This window comes from Galendromus occidentalis, unplaced genomic scaffold (assembly GCF_000255335.2).
Source record: "Galendromus occidentalis unplaced genomic scaffold, Mocc_1.1 scf7180000077153, whole genome shotgun sequence".
Classification (NCBI taxonomy): Eukaryota; Metazoa; Arthropoda; class Arachnida; order Mesostigmata; family Phytoseiidae; genus Galendromus; species Galendromus occidentalis.
The window spans coordinates 153,035-170,215 of NW_003805141.1; the positions used below are offsets into that span (position 1 = coordinate 153,035).

Below are 17,181 nucleotides of genomic sequence, written 5' to 3' on the forward strand. Positions count from 1 at the left end.
CGAGCACAGTGTTCTTCTGCCCGACAATCATTGACACTTTGATGATTAGGTGACTGGCGAATCTAGTCTACCCGGGAGGAGCGAGATGGTCTTTTTATCTTCCTTCCTGTTTCCCTGTGCCCTACGGGGCTCGCGGTTCAGGTAATTGCTACCGTATTCGAGCGGCCGGCCGGCCGGCCGACTGGTTGGTTGTCCCGCGATGGTTGCTTGCCGTGCCGATCAGCGTACGATCGTCTTTCCGGACGCCGCCACAGCTGCTTTACGCAGCCGATGGCTCTTCCCGAAGATGGCGCGGTTCTGGGTTAATATCCACGCCTCGATTTGTCGGTTTCTGCGATCGCGGGCGCCGATGTCGGGAATGTTTGTTTTTCGTGTGAATTCGTCCTTTGCGCGATAGCCATAGACATCGATAAAATCTCCCGATGGATGTTCCGGCGAGCAGCCATGTCTCAACTTACGGATGCCAATGGCACATGTCGGCGCGACGAGGCGAGTCAAGTTGCAATCGACGTGAGAGCCTCGCACGAAATCACTGTCGCTCACTGTCCGCGTTCCTAGAACAATGAGCTCTGGGCAATCGATCGGTTGTCCGGGAGTCGAACAACGACAATCAGATGCGGCACGGCGTCGCATCGGGTGGACGTCGGGGTAAAGTCTTCTCTCGGGAAATCGTATCCATGTAATGCGCATCCACTTAGACAGATTGTCGCGAGTCGGCACGGAGAGAATCTGTCGGGTTTCCAGATGTCGCCCAATGAGAAGAGAGTCGAAATTCGGTAGAACTTCCCAGGATCTCGGAGCTGCCCAGCTAACGATTTTTCTTTTCTTCCACAGTGATACCGCGGGAGGAGCATGACATCCGGGAAGGCGACACCCTCATGCTGACCTGTCCGCTGCTCAACACCCCGAGCAACAGTGTGCTATACTGGAACTTCAGTCCATCGGGCGATGCGAAACCCGACGTCGTAGCCATCGGACAATCATCCCTGAAACCGTCGTACACGGTCAACCTCATCGGCGACAACTACACGCTCGAAATCGATTCTGCGCGCTATGAGCGCGACAACGGAATTTTCCATTGCCAGGCGAAGCAGGAGAAAACCGGAAAGCAATACTTCACCAAAGAGCATCAGGTCACAATTCTGATGGCGCCCGGTGATCCGAAAATCACGCCGACCCAGCCTTTCGCCGAGGAGGGCAAACCCTACAACTTGACTTGCTCGTCGACGGGCGGGAGTCCTGACCCCGACATTTCGTGGATCAGAAACGGGCAAGAGATTCCATCGATTTACATTCCCGGTGGATTCCGAAAGAATCCCACGAAAGCTGTGCTCACCATAACGCCTTCGAAAAACGATGACCGAACGCAGTACATGTGCATGGTGAAAAGTCGTGCTCTGCCTCCCGGAACTCAGTTGGACACTAAAGTCACGCTGAGGGTTTCGTATTCGCCCAAAGTTTCCGTCGAGGAAGAAGTTCTGCGAGTGATGCAGGGCGACGACGCCGTCCTGACTTGCAAAGCCGAAGGAAATCCTGAAATTCGCAGCTTGAAATGGTATCGAGACGGTCATCTGGTCAGTCATTCGGCCACTCACGTTCTCAAGGCGGTGAAACCCGAAGACTCGAACGAGTACACCTGCATAGCGACGAACGGCGTTCAGCCCGATGGCCAGGCCAAGGTGAAACTCGACGTTCTCTTCGGTCCGAACGTGAGAGTCATCAGCGAGCGTGAAGCCAACCAGGGTGATCGAGTCACCGTCGACTGTCAAGTGGATTCGAACCCTGAGCCCTCGAAAGTCTATTGGATCCGGGAAGGAGACGATTTCCGGCAGGACGGACCCATGCTCAACATCGAGAGAGCCTCACCGAAAGACGATGGCTTATACTATTGCGTGGCCGAGGTGAACATGATTCGCTCCTCCGTCGGGAGACCGACCTTTGAAACGAAAGTTGTTGGCAACGCTACCCTGCAGCTGAATGTGAAACGTAAGTTGATAGCGTCGCGTTCATTTTGTTCTTTTTGCTTCCTTGGAAGTTCTGTCGTCCGATGTTCCACCGAATCTCGACCTGTCAGGGAAGGGAGGAGGAAACAGAAACGAAACCCGATACGATCAGGCAAAGTCCGAACGAGACCCTCGTATCGCCTCGCTAATGAATGTCGTTAAGGCGAGCTCTGCTTAGGAGATACAAGTATGAAAAATAAGATGCAAAAAGAAACAGAATGGAGCGTTTCTGGTCAGACGCTGATGGATTGTCCTAATTTTTCAGATAAACCCGGAACGACTCGCATCTTGCCCAAGAGCCCAATCGCTGTGGTGAAGAAATCCTTCACCCTCGAGTGCACCTCCGACCCCAAAGGATACCCGCGACCTCAATACCGTTGGTGGAAAGAAGGAAGTGAACACACCGACCTCTCTCGACGGGCGAACTACACCATCGTTTCGGTCCTTCAGGACCACGAAGGAACCTATTACTGCCAGCCGGAGAACGATCTGGGCAAAGGCACCGTCGCCCGCGTATTCCTCCAGGTCAACGAGGCTCCGCAGATCTCAGTCCCGCTGCGACCGCAGATCATCCGTCGAACGGGAGAAACACCTCAACAGATCAGCTGTCGCGCATCTGGAAAACCCAAGCCTTTCGTCTGGTGGACCCACAACGGACAGAACGTCTCAACGGCCGACCAGAGATTCAGTATCTCGACTACCGAAAACGCCGAAGCGCAGAAAACCGTAACTGTGAGTTCGTCGTTCAGCTTCGTCAAACCGCTGACCGCTAACGAGCGTGGCAAGTACGCTTGCCACTTCAGCAACGGATTCGGAGAGACCTCGACGTCCGAGATGACGCTCCGCGTCGAGCATTCGCCCGAGGTCCGACACACCTACAACCGAGTGGCTTTCGATGTCGGCGAGACCGCCTACCTCGAATGCCGAATGCAAGCCTACCCCGAACCGACGTTCGAATGGACGTACCGCAGCCGAACTGTCGGCACTTACAGCCAATACTCGACAAACAAAACCGACAACGGCGACGACATCTACACGGGTCTGTTGAAAATTTCCAACATCAAAGAAGACGACTACGGTGATTACACCTGCCGGGCATTCAACAAAATCGGTCAGGACCAGAGAACCATCATAAAGCTGGTGAAGAAGAGCCAGCCCGACAAACCCACCGACGTGGTGGCTGTGGACACCCAATCGGATAGGATCACTTTGGCCTGGAGACCCGGCTTCAACGGCGGGTACGCCGACACGATCTACATCGTCAATTACGTCGATGAGAACGGACGCGAGAAGAACGAATCGTGCCGCCAGTCGAACCCGTGCTCGATCCCTGGGCTCGAATCCCTGTCGAGATACGCTTTCAAGGTTATGGCCAGCAACCCTAGAGGACATTCCGGATTTTCCGAAGCCACCGAAGTTCTGACGAGGTTAGCTATTCAAGACATGCCGCTCCCGATCGCTCAATACGATTTCACCAACGGAATGGTCCACGTGAGCCTCAATCACGTCCCGCCGAAAGCCTCGCTGGATCATTTCGTTATTCGGCTCGAGGCTCGTGTTCGTGGCGAAGAGAAATTCCGACTGCTCCACGAAGCGTTCCCCGTGCACGGGAGTCACTCGCAGGTCGAAGTCGATACCGCCCATGACCAGATCGATCCAGAAACGCTATCAGATGTGCGAGCCATGGTCTGCCTACAGAGCAATTTGACTTGGTGCGGTGAAGCCCGGATGGCGGAACCTTTCAATCACGAGAACTGGATCTCGAACTCGGCCGCGAGCTCATCCCTGTCCACCATAACGATGATTCTGATAATTTGCGTTGGGATCGGTCTGTTCTGCATGGTGCTGGTGTTCCTGTGCTGCTGCTGGAAGAAGCATTCGACCACTCAACAAACCGAGAAGAAAGACTACAACGCTCAACTGAATTCGACCATCACGAATTCTCAGCCACCGTGCTATTACGACTCGATGACAAAATCCGGAATCGTCGAAACCGCGATGGACGAACCGATCAAAAGCAACGGCGCCGTACCGGGAGCTGAGCAACCAGTCAACGGAGGATTTGTTCATGCTCAGCCTCAGTATCTCGATCATGATCCCATGTACGGCACGATGATGAACACCAACGACTACTACATCGGCAAACAGGATCCCTACTCTCGTTAGTAAAAATTCCTAATCATCGAAAGTATATCGTTCTCGCACAGATTTATCGTCGATCGAATAATCAACACATATCATCTGCCAATCAGGACGCGGAAGCTCACGGGGGCGTTCGCAGACAAGAAAGACGAATCGTGAATAAAAATCATTTTCCAATCTTTGCAGCGTACGATCCAACGCCCGGATACTTTGGCTACCCCGACGAGCACGGCATGTCCGATATGCACTATGACGTATCGGGACTTCCGAACCCCTACGGTACCACAGATGATTTGATGCACGCCCACTATCTAGGACATACGCCATCGCAGCAGATGGGGGACATCAATTGCAACGAGTCCGTCGATTCCGTACAAACCAATGGGCAACGACGAGTTGTTCGAGAAATCATCGTGTGAAGCTGCAGTAGGGAAGGTCAATAGAGCCAAGTGTATTATTCGTATGGATAGATGAACACGTGGGAGGAGTTACACATTCACAGTGATGGAGGAGCAGAGACGTATACTGTACGCTCAAAGCTTGCCAACCCGAGGTCCCGACCCAGGTCGTGTGCCAGGCGTCAAAATGTGACAGAGCTCCTCGAGAATTCCAGTGTTCCACAGGTTCGAGCCACGAACAAATGTGTACAGGAAGTGTGAAAAAACTACAAGTCCTCAGTAGTCGACGGATCGACAACGACATCGAGTTCATCGTTGTACATGTTGTAAATAATTGCGCCACTTGCGACGGATGTGGTTCCGTGCCAAAAGCATACGCTAGTTAGCCCGTCCTCTCCAAGCTCCTCATGGAATTACGTTTCGGATATTAGAGCTAGCTATTATCGAGTACCGCACAGTACCCTTCGGGAAGCGGTTGATCCAGCGCTGATCGACCCTGTCGAGGAACGAGAGTCGAAAACGAAGAGGCGCGCTCCTCTAATTCCTTCGGAGATGAGTTCCGACTCTGGCGGCACTCTGTGTCACCACTTGGAATGGAATCTTGACCAATCGACATAGATACCCTCATCGACGTTCATCATTCTGTCATTAGGAGAAAAATTTCGCCGCCTCTATCTTCATCAGGACCGTAGAGATTTGATAAAAAAAACATAGACAAAAACGAGCTCCAGCGCGTCTCGGGGTATGCAGACTTCTAGTACGGAAAAGAGTTATAAGGGCCCACGGTGAAAGCCATCATCTGTTGTGTGACCGTAATCACTTTTGAAAAACTCCATCGATGGCTGCCCGAGAACATTTTGCAGTTTCCTCCCTTGAAACACTCATTCAACCCGTTGGCCAAGCAAGATTGACAGAAGTGCTTCTCTGCCGTGTGAGTCATGTCGCGCTGAGCATCGCGGGGATTCCGATGGTTGGCCGAGCAAGATCGCGAGCCATCCCGGCTTCTCTGGGAAATGTTGGCACGTCACCAGCGTCCACTCTACAGAAGTATTTCAGTCGTGGAAAGTGATTTCTAAACCGACGAAACCACGGCAACCCATGCAGACGATCGCGAGGACCTCGATTCCTGGTTCGCTGGGCTTCGCGGTTGTTGCTCAAGCCGTCATCACGATCGGTGCTTGAGAATGCACTGGAAGCACAGCCACGGCATTCTCTTTCGGATTCCGTAACAACGGATCGAATTCTTCGTTGAGGAGTGCTATGACACAGCGGATTGACAATACGATGACGAAACATCATAGGTTGTTAACGACTCACTAAGTAGGAAGGGATTGAGCGGCGGGAGGTCACACATAGGTATTTATATCTTTCGGAAGTGCCATACTCCATCGTTGCTGGAAGAGGAGATGATGGACGCACCTCCGCCATGCAGAAGCAGCAGCTAGACTGCCAGCAAGCTCATTTAAGTTATATGATGATTACTTTGTTCATGTATATAAATCCAAGAGGAGGCGGAGATTAGGGGAAGAAGAGCAGAGCTGACTTAGGTACGACGAAAGGCAATACTGTCAAATGTAAATAGGAACAAATTATCAGTAACAGAACGAGGCAAATGACAAATAAAGAGGTACCTCGATAGTACCACTCATGACCACTTTCAAATATTTCTTATTTGCTTCATTTCAACATTTTGCTCTGAGGTAGATGCCTGTCTTGGAGCGTCGTTACGAGACTCGATAAGATGATTTCTGGCGTCCCAGGAACCCACAGATCATTTGAACTGAAAAAACATGGAAGTTACCTCCAGGCAGCACTTCAAAAACTCATCTGTAGTGACAGGGCCATCGGGATATCCCGTGTAAGATCGACTGAGACATCGTCATTCAACTCGGAAAAGCTTGACCTTAAGGGAATGAGTCCGAGATCCTCTGCGAGCACTCAGAGACCCATTGAAATGATCGAAAACCGTGAACGAAGTCGAAGATCCCAAGATTGCATGGAACAGGGATGCTCCCGGCCAACTGATAATTCCAATCCGGATCGAATTCCACGGCCTAAAAAATCGATTCGAGCTGCGAATCAGACAAAAAGTGAAATTCCCGTGAGAATTTCGATGTTAGATAGTATCCCGGAATCCATCGTCTGATGCTTGTCTGCTTCAAAGGCCGATCAGGTCCTAGCCTGAGTTTTCTGATTAGCGGGCAAGTTGCCAGCGGGGATGAGTCATTCCGAAATTTTTCATTCATTCTCCGTGGGTCCATTGTGCAGGGGAATGTATCCCGAGGGAGAATTCCTGAGGAATAGTCGTATTAATCAATCCGCAAGAGAACCATTCCGGATTCAGAATCTCAACGATCTGAGTCATTCAAGGCCTTTTACGAATACCTGACGAACCGGTACCTTAATATTTGAAACTACGCGAGTCATGTCAATCCAAGGTTGATCTTGCACACTGACTCCTTCGACACCAGATCAATCGGAATCTAGACGTAAATTCGCCAGAGGTGATCGGGGAAGTCGACATCACGCCCTAGAGCCACTATGCATCGCAGAATTCACGAAACCAAAAATTCGAGTTACGCAGCGGAACAATCATAGACCCCCCCCAGTCGTTCTTCATGCGACTTACCGGAAGTGGTTTGTTCATCCAGACGAAAAGGCTTATCCATGCATTTATCCTTAGTTTTCTCGCGAGAAGCAGTCCATCATCAACCCATATCTAGGAGAGAGAGTCGCTTTTTCGCGACCGTCGCTCAAATTATCCTTCCGATATTCCGGAAAATTATCGTCATCGACCTGAATCGCGGAAAATACGGAGGATTGTCCCCGCATCCGCTTGTGAAAAGGCATACGAAACGTCGAATCGTGCAGAACCCGTCCCAGCACTTCGGCGGCTGATCTTGTAGATTGTAATCTGTGTCGTTCGCCTTTCTGATTTCGGGGAGATACCTCTCGCGCTTCGGCAGCGTGATGACACCACCCAAGCTTCCTCAGAAGACGATCTATCAAGCCTGGGGACTCTCCGGCGGCACTGGGATCTGGCTCTTGCAGAGGGTGTCGAGATGATCTGTTTCGACTCAGACTCAACGAAGGGATCCACCGAAGCGAGGCCTCACCCTCTCTAGCGTTCATGTACGTTCCCCGAACGGAGTGATATCCCCTCGGATATCTTGAGGGTCGCATCATCGAGATCTGGACACCGTGAAACATCCCACTCACCAGCCGCGGAGGATATGGACGCAGAAGGGTACCATTTCGAGAGCAGGATGGCGGCGATGCTACGATAAGGAACTAGCATTATCATTATACCATCACATTATCAACCTTTTACCTTGTGTATTATTGCACTAACCAGCTAATTTACCATTGTGTATTGGAAATAATGAGGATGCATATAATAATCGACGGCAATCTTTCCCTGCGGACGTTCGTCTCAATGATTGCTCCTTCCGAGATCATCAGGCTCTCGTTTTGACGTGGAAGGTGTTCACAGTGGCCCCTGGGGAAATTCTATAGAAACTTGGGGTCCGTACACCTTGTCCGACTCACAGTTCCATCTCATAGATAATCGTCGAGTTTTTCTCTTGCAACAAATTACTTTTTGGAAATCACTGGTCCGCAATACGCCGAGGGAGAACTCCAATGCAAGATAGGGTTTGGGGTGTGTTCCGTCATGATGTAAGGAATGGTCTCGTCGTCCAAGCCACATTTTATACAGTGCGGCTCGATCTTTAGATATTTCGCTCTGTGCGACCTCGTCAGTAGCATCCCCGCTCTTGCTAGGGCTAACAGAGCCTATTATATTGTTATTATTATTATTATTTCTATATAATACGTACACTACCGATCAAAAATTTGAGAACGCTCGAACATTGGTCGAAAATTGTGAAGGAAATGCGCTCCGTGCTTGCATTCGGCACTCCAGGCGTACGTGTAAGGGCTAACACACCGATAAACATGATCAACTACGTCTTTGACATAAACTCCATGCAACATGCAACTATCGCATGGCACCGCCAACGGCCATATTGAAAACGGAATTCTCAAGGGGCCGTCGCAAAACATTCAAAATTCGGCGGGAGCTCCCTCCCTTCGAAACTGGATGAGGGTCCAAATTTCAGCTCGGGTCCTACACTAGATGCCAATAAAATAATCATTCTCGAAAGTGCCGCACCGCAAAGCGTAGTTCATAAGATCTGGAGGTAAGTTGCAGTTGTTCAATTCGTTTGCGCAACGAAATTCATTTCGGAGGCGATCTTAAACCAAGCTGCGTGCTTCGCGTCTTGGTCTATACGTAAATGTCTCGGCGTGCTCAAATTTCGCCAGAGAAGCGAGCCGCGATCGTGGCTTTGAGGAGAGCACATTTGATAGGGACATTGCACGTCTTGAAAATGTCTCACTTTGCGGTGCTATAACCGCAGTCAAACGGTATCAGGAAACAGGCAAAAACTGTGATAGACCCAGAAGGGGAGCACCGCGCAGAACAACCAAGGCGGAGGATCGCTACATGTGCGTGATGAGCAAGCGCGATCGATTCAAGACAGCTCGGGATATCCGTGGTGACCTCATGGAAGGCAGAGATGGAGAAATATCCGTATCTCTAGTCAAACGCCGTCTCCGGGAAGTTGGGCTTGAAGGAAGGATTGCTTGCAAAAAGCCGTTGCTCCGACCGAAGAATAGGCAGAAAAGATTAGGCACAAGAACTGGACGCCATCCGATTGGAGGAAAGTCCTTTTCACGGACGAATCAAAGATCGAGACAAATCGAGATCGGTAAATGTTACCAGATCACCATCTTTCGAGTAAAGCCTGTGAATGTGAAATTCGAAAACGCCAACCACGACTTTGAGGTGCAGCTCACCAAGGTGTGTACGCGTCTGCGGATCTCCACAAACATATGACATAGCCGGCACAGCCGATGATATACCATAAGAGATCTTTCTTTTAAGTTAAGCAAGATAAGGGAAATCGATAACGCTATCATACCTGAGCTGAAGACGGATCTTACGCCTATCGTAGAGATCCTCGGGAGGAATGGAAACGATTTCGTGAATGTAATGGCCATTGTATACGATGTTGAACCAGCGCAAACCGTTGACTGCCGAGACGCGAAACCCCGTACTCGCCAAAATGTGACATTGGTAGACAACTCCCTCAGAATGGTGAATCTCTGCCTCTGGCAAGATTTTACCGGTATGGTTGATAATATGGAAGGATCGTGTCTGACCTTCCACAATTTGCGAACGAGGGAATGGGCAGCGAAACGAACACTAACAAGTACTTCAAATACAACAATGGTGGCTGTAGACAAGGAACATGACAAGTATCGGGATCAATTACTAGAGTGGTGGTCGACAGGTGCGGCTGAACAGATATTCAGCCATTTAGAGTTGGCTACTGAGTCGTCATCACCAAAATAAATTAAATTAAATATCATTCCATGTCATATCCCTGAATTCTAAGAGAGAAGCCTGTTTTTCCTTATGCGTGTTGTATGCTATCATCACTTTCCCCGCGGCGGAGCGCGGCCGGGCACGCTAGTCTGCTATAAAAAGATTATCCATGGGTATCGGTCTCTCTATCGAAGAACGAAGCTCCCCCGTGACCACTCTTCAATCTCCGAAATGCCTTCAGGAAAGGATGAGATGATGACTCCCGCGCTCACTTGTGACCTTCCACCAGCATCACGGTCCTCCCATCGACATCGAAGTGCTCTCAGAAGCAATCTCACCGTCGCCAGTGATCAAGCCTTTTTTTGCGGACTTTGGATGAGCAAATCGCGGAAAATGCTCTCGAAGGGCCTTCCTGTGGTTGCAGCTGGCCTGTTTGTCTTCCTTCTCTTCACAGTTTTTTGTGACTTACCGTATGGAGGAGAGAGCGCCATATTGTTACTTCAAAGAAAAAGAAGCAACTGAAGCTCTAACGGACCTCCTGACGTCGCAATCCACGATGCGAGATGTGAAGCTCCTCGTGAGAGACTTGAGGAATCGACATCGTGAGATAAGTCTCGTGCTACGACCGTGGACCAGCCGGAGAGACCATCAAGAATGCTTGGGATCGCTATTGAGAGTGACGGACCTAATCTACAGAGTCGCGACGAACATGACCGATCGTTTCCAGAAATACGACCGGGAATAGACTTTGGATGAACTTTAGACCTTAACAATAAACGCGAGGCGCGCTGCCCTCGACGCACCCGACTCCACAAGCCTCTGAGAAATCCAAGGTTCTCCGACGCGGGTTTTGGGTGGTGGACGAGAGAGCGCGTCCTGCTGAACAAGCTCAGCTATCCTTCTTTATTCTTGAATCTTCCGGGAGCGGGACGCAAATCTGATAAGCGCATCGCTGGATGCGTATGCACGAGACGCCTTCCTGACTTCCAGAGCTTTGAAAGCAATGAAAAAGGAGGGCGACAGGGTCTCGTATTTCAGGGGCGATTTCTCAGCAGATCCTTCGGGTTTCTCTCTCCCATTCTTCCAGCAGTCTTCCTGTTTTCCTCATGAGATTTTCGTCACTTTGTTCAGTGAAGCCCAATCTTCTAGCCACTTCGTCAATATCGAAGTGGTGAGGAGTGCATCCCGTCATAATGTGAGGGATGGTTTCTTCGTCTAAGCCACATTTTATACAGTGCGGCTCGATCTTTAGATATTTCGCTCTGGGCGACCTCGTCGGTAGCATCCCCGCTCTTGCTAGGGCTAACAGAGCGCTTCCTCGACTATTTCTATATAATACGTATGTTGGGGTGGGTGCATTCCACCACTTGCTGTATAGCTCAAGGCTGGGTTTAGAGTCTATTCCCTCTCTCCACAGCTCTTCCATCTTTTCTCTGATGTGTTTCTTTACCACATTATTGAAGAGAGTCATTCTTGGTTTGAGGTCCTCCGTGTATACCAGCGGTATATTTCCGCATGACTATTTGTCGCTGAGGTGGCGCATTCTTCTGAGCGCTGCTGTTGTCATCCTCGTTGTGGCCATCATGGACAGTATCATGCGTGGCCATCGTTCGGGCTTCATCGCGCTTATTCTCGCGAAATATCGGATTTTGCTCTGCGCTTCCCTCGACCCGAAGGTTGACCATCCGAGTTGGCCTTGTACGAACTCGTTTGCGACCTTATACTCGTTTATTCCCATTGCCCATTTCCCAGCTGCGGTCTGAGTTTTTTCGAATTCAGCCGTCATTTGGTTCGAAGCCCGAGACGCTAGTACCGCATTCGCGTATGTGAGTCTCGGTACTCCCGTTTCTTTCCATTGTATTCGTGTGATCTCGAGTCTGTTGGAGGTCCATAGGCATTGAGCGTGCGATTGTTCCCTCTCTCTGAGAACGCTCATCGTCACTCTTCCATCGTCGCCCATGCTGTAGAAATTCTGTCGCAGCTCACCACCGGAGAGGATGGAGTTCCGTAGCCAAGCTGTCCTCGATGTCGCCCTCCTTCTTCATTGCTTTCAAAGCTCTGGAAGTCAGGAAGGCGTCTCGTGCATAAGCATCTAGCGATGCGCTTATCAGATTTGCGTCCCGCTCCCGGAAGATTCAAGAATAAAGAAGGATAGCTGAGCTTGTTCAGCAGGACGCGCTCTCTCGTCCACCACCCAAAACCCGCGTCGGAGAACCTTGGATTTCTCAGAGGCTTGTGGAGTCGGGTGCGTCGAGGGCAGCGCGCCTCGCGTTTATGTTAAGGTCTAAAGTTCATCCAAAGTCTATTCCCGGTCGTATTTCTGGAAACGATCGGTCATGTTCGTCGCGACTCTGTAGATTAGGTCCGTCACTCTCAATAGCGATCCCAAGCATTCTTGATGGTCTCTCCGGCTGGTCCACGGTCGTAGCACGAGACTGATCTCACGATGTCGATTCCTCAAGTCTCTCACGAGGAGCTTCACATCTCGCATCGTGGATTGCGACGTCAGGAGGTCCGTTAGAGCTTCAGTTGCTTCTTTTTCTTTGAGGTAACAATATGGCGCTCTCTCCTCCATACGGTAAGTCACAAAAACTGTGAAGAGAAGGAACACAAACAGGCAAGCTGCAACCACAGGAAGGCCCTTCGAGAGCATTTTCCGCGATTTGCTTATCCAAAGTCCGCAAAAAAGGCTTGATCACTGGCGACGGTGAGATTGCTTCTGAGAGGACTTCGATGTCGATGGGAGGACCGTGATGCTGGTGGAAGGTCACAGGTGAGCGCGGGAGTCAACGTCTCGAGCAGAACTCCTGCATGGAATGTCGGGAACCGATATGCAAGCAGCTGCGCCGACTTCAGGCACGACAGTACTTCCACTTCGAAGAGCACGCTGCTTAAGTACCTCTCTAGAGTAGAGTAGAGGATGAGACCCTCTCGTAGGATCGCTTCATGATCCGGGTGGGGCGCTCCCGGAGTGTCCTACGGGCTCTCGACCGTCTCGGAACGCCCCCAGACCAGAGTTTTCGAGCCATTCGCACTTCTTCTCGGAAGTCGCTCCTACCGCTGCCCACCGGGGTCTGTAGCTGTTCCCTTCTTCTCACCGGAGAGTTGGTGCCAGCGAAGAGTTCCGGCTCAGACATGGTGCTCTGCGGCGAAAACATCCGGACGTGACGCTACCATATTTCCGCCATATCATTCGATTCGGATGCTCAGGGTCCCGTAAGGTAGCTATCCTAGTGCGAGACTCCGACAATGATCTTTCGAACCCAGCTCCGTCCCTTCAACAAGGAGCCCACGTCTGATACTCAGGTCAATATCTACACTAGGTCTGAGGGAAAATGAAAATCCACGAAAATAATGTCGGATCGGCCCACGGGGGGAGGTCTCGATTTATTCATGAGAAGCGCAATGGCGCGATGACATCCCGATTCAGATCTTACTCTCCTCGAAGAAATTGCCACGAGCCTCGATGACGACCGCACGTACGCATGGCATTCTTCGTACGAGTTTCTCTAAAGTCTCCTCCTCGACGCTCGCCCACTCTTCCCGGAGGACGTCCCAGAGCGTCGTTGTATTTGTGATTCGGTGATTCGTCTTGTGCGGAGTTTTCTGTCTAAATGGTCCCACGGTAACTCGACGGGGTCGCAGTCGGGACCCTGAGGAGGCCATACCATCAATTTCAGTTGCCCCTGCGACTTTCCAGAACGGAGATAATTGTGGCAGATGTGGGAAGAGTGCTTCGGATCATTGTCTTGCTGAAACATGAGACCGCGACCAATCAAACGTTTTGCGGACGGCACGGCGTGCCTCACTAAGATTCGATGGTAGTAAGAAGCGTCCATGCGTCCTTCAACTTTCACGATATCACCGACTTTACCTCCACCGAAACCTCCCCAAGCAATCACCGACCCCCCTCCGTGCTTGACAGTGGGCTGCAGACAAGGGAGTTCCCTACTAAAATCCAGTTTACCTGTTTTGGGCTCAGTTTTGGACCGGGGAGGCTGGTTGTTCGATGGCACATTTCTTGGTCCCCCCGACAAGCAGGGAGCTACATAAGATAGGTTCCCTGGGGGTGAAGAGGAAGAAAAGGAGGTCGGGGGAGGGGGTTGTTGGATCAAAATGCTCCAAGAGAGGATTTTACAATTATTTTCCGTGGCTCACACAATTCTGCGATGCTCTTAGGTCCCGACCTGCAGGCTCAGCGTCGCTTTCCGCGGAAGACGAAAATTGGGGATCGCAGGTTCGAACGCGAACCGGATCATTATCAAGAATAATGCCCACAAGGTGTCGTCGCGTTGTTGGTTGGAAGCTGACGCCGAAACGCCCATGGATTTCTGGGACTTGGGTTCAGCTGAGAGCACGAAGCCCGTAGACGAAAACTCGCAAGACGCCACAGGGAAACATGTCTCGGACCAAGTTCGACCAGCGTGCCACGGCCCAGGCACTTCCGGATGCTCTTATTTTTCTTCACGCTCATATTCTGCGCCGCGTTCAAATACTTGCCCCGCTCGGATTCACAACGCGCGCGAGTCCGATTGCGACGTTGCGAACTCGTCGGAGAGAAGAAAGTTCAGATGATTCAGGATCTGCGCGCTGCTGTAACGGTTACTGACTAAGCTGTGTCGACACCGGACTGGCGACGAGATGTGAACGCAGCATGGAATAAAGACGCAGAGAACAGAGACCGCACGCGAAACAAAAAGATACAGCGACTCGGTTGGTGGGAGAGCTCCTCCTATGGCCTCAGCGGTACACCCTCTCGGACGTCGAAACGTAGGGAATCGGGAAGCGGACGCTGAGAGGTGCTCGCCCCTGAGGGTTCGGCAACCTTCCGGCCGGAGCCTTGGGGTCTATCGCGGGGGCCGGGAGAAGGGATCATGAAGGAGGGTCTCAACGAAAGAGTAGGAGCGAAGTTCGGCACGTTCTGAATTCTGAACTACCAGGACTCGCCCAGTCACCCGATGAGATGAAGGAGGAAAGATCGGAGCGAATGAACCAGGAACGTAGGAATCGGCATTCTTCTGGACTGTAATTATACGACTCCATGATATGGTTCTGTGGTCAGTGACCGCTCATGGTGTTTATTTCATCATTATCGTTATCATGTTCACATGGGATACGGCTCAATCGGATTCATCCTGTTCACGGGCTGGAAACTGAGTTTGAGTGCGCTCCCGCAGCGTATGCAGGATTATCGCGATCCACTTTCGCAAGCGATCTAGAGCTTTCACAGTTTCGACGCAAAAACGCCCTGGGGTTATGTTATGTTAATCTCCAAGATTCGGCACAGAGACACGTGGCCATCTTTGAACTACGAAACCGCGATGTGAACGCCCGTCCTGAGCTCCGGGAGCGATACGAAAACTGTCTTGGGCAGTTTCGTCCATATGAGGTGATTGGCGCACTTATTCGGATTTTGAGTTTCGCCGTGGAGGCACTCTCGAAGTAGGCCTGTATCGGTGAGATCCTCGAAGATTGCCCGAAGCTCTTTCATGAGGCATCGTGGTGAGTGCGAATGTTGATTGTGGTCATATGCTTCCGGGTCCTGCGAATACTTACACCAGGAGATGTCGCAAAAGCTGTGATCGGGACATTCATTGGATGACTCTAGGTGCTTGAAGATCGCCCAGACGGCTCTCCCCATCTTTTCGACATCGTCTGTGTTTTTCCTTATCGCGTTCCCGTAATAGCTCTGGATCCTGTCTATTACTTCATCTATAAGGCGATTCTTCCCCCCATCGCCTTCCCGTCTTCAAGTTTCTTACCTCGGAAAGTTGCATTCAGTTTTCTGAGTTGTGTCCCCATCCGCTTCTGGATGTGACCGACGCATTCCAATTTCTCGATATCTACACCGTTTCCGTATGGTTCATCGGATACAACGGCATTGTAAGCCTTGGAATCGCCGTCTCCAAGGTACTTGACATAGCGTATTCCGTGGAGTTGCACCGATCGACGGTAGATTTCCTTGGCACCATCGAGTTCCATCGCCCCACTAACACCTTGGAAGTTCGCATAGCATTTCTCGTCATGAATATTGGATGTCTTGCCAGGACACCGACAATATTCAGAAAGAACGCTTACGTCGAGAACTTTGCCGGTGTAGAAACTAGTCGCTGTAAGTAGCCCGTTGAGGGACGTGAATCCTCGTTTCTGCCAGGAGCCATCGAGAGCAACCGCGATGTCGGTTGATCCATCATTCAGGACCACACTTTCCGCCGCCGCCCGTTTCATCGACTCTTTACATACTTTCTCAGCCATTGTACCCAATATCTTCGCGAATTTTTCGTATCGGCAGCAGGCATTCGGCAGGTCCATGAGGCCGCAAAACATTTTCATGGCCGACGCGCCTTTCCCAATGCGTTGAGTTGACGTCCCCGTCTCGGTCTCGAATGATTTCACTGAGTGAGTTGGCGAGGATCACAGAAGCTCCAACCAGGATTCCGCCGCCCCCCCGAGAACTGCCGGTCCACTCTATAGCCTACTTGAGCCTGCTGGGTGAATCCGCCACTGCTTGCAAGCAAGAGGAGTATCCCCGTCCGCTCAAATTCCCCTGGGCTCTCGGCACATGTTCGAAACACTCGTCTGATGTCCGAATGAATATCAAGGATGTCATAAGGATACGACGATGACAAGGAAATCCCAACGAAGCATAAACGGAAGTTATTAAGAAACAAAAGCATGGGCTATCATCCAATGTCAACATTGGCGCCGCGATGACTCCGCATCCCGTCTCGGATCGTGCGTCAGACCGCAGGAAATGTGCATGCCGGGTGACTTCTGAACTTGCACGACCAAGGAGAAATCAGCCCGATTATGGCTCTGAATCGAACAATGTCTGCTCATAGATGGTTGCTGCCACCACTGAATCATCTGATATCTGATATCTAATCTGAGGCTATGAATATGTTGTCCCCAAAATGTCCCGTGTTTCGATCGTGAGCTTGTCCTCAGGGGGTATAGGGTTCGAATTATTCTCCGAGCATGGGACACCAGGACGATGAACCCCCAAACTTTCCCGCGCCTAAATAGACAATCAGAGATCGACAAGACTCAATTCCGGCGGTACTGTCTTTTCTACTTCTCCTTCTCCCGACGGCCACAGACGAGGCTCACGCAAAGGAGGTCCGCGCTGCCGACGTACGCAAAGACGCGAAGGAGGCTTGCATGGGTGGGCGGGGAATGCATGAAATTCGTTGAACGATTTAATGAGATGATCGGGCACCGGTCACGCCGCGTCACCCGGGAATCC

The 17,181-nt window shown here is 51.1% G+C and overlaps 2 protein-coding genes across 2 annotated transcripts; one reads left to right on the forward strand and one right to left on the reverse strand.

Annotated features, from left to right (window-relative positions):
- The first annotated feature begins 473 nt into the window (after positions 1 to 473).
- LOC100901486 (hemicentin-1) lies at positions 474 to 4,753 on the forward strand. The gene is made up of 4 exons (XM_029110902.1): positions 474 to 489; positions 835 to 1,986; positions 2,269 to 4,164; positions 4,332 to 4,753. Exons 1-4 carry the CDS (start codon positions 474 to 476, stop codon positions 4,562 to 4,564), a joined length of 3,297 nt encoding a protein of 1,098 aa, XP_028966735.1. The 3' UTR covers positions 4,565 to 4,753.
- Positions 4,754 to 15,243: 10,490 nt separating this feature from the next.
- On the reverse strand, positions 15,244 to 16,190 carry LOC100901629 (uncharacterized). The gene is made up of 2 exons (XM_029110903.1): positions 15,698 to 16,190; positions 15,244 to 15,590 (listed from the first exon to the last, which is right to left on the reverse strand). Exons 1-2 carry the CDS (start codon positions 16,188 to 16,190, stop codon positions 15,244 to 15,246), a joined length of 840 nt encoding a protein of 279 aa, XP_028966736.1.
- Between the last annotated feature and the right edge of the window lie 991 nt (positions 16,191 to 17,181).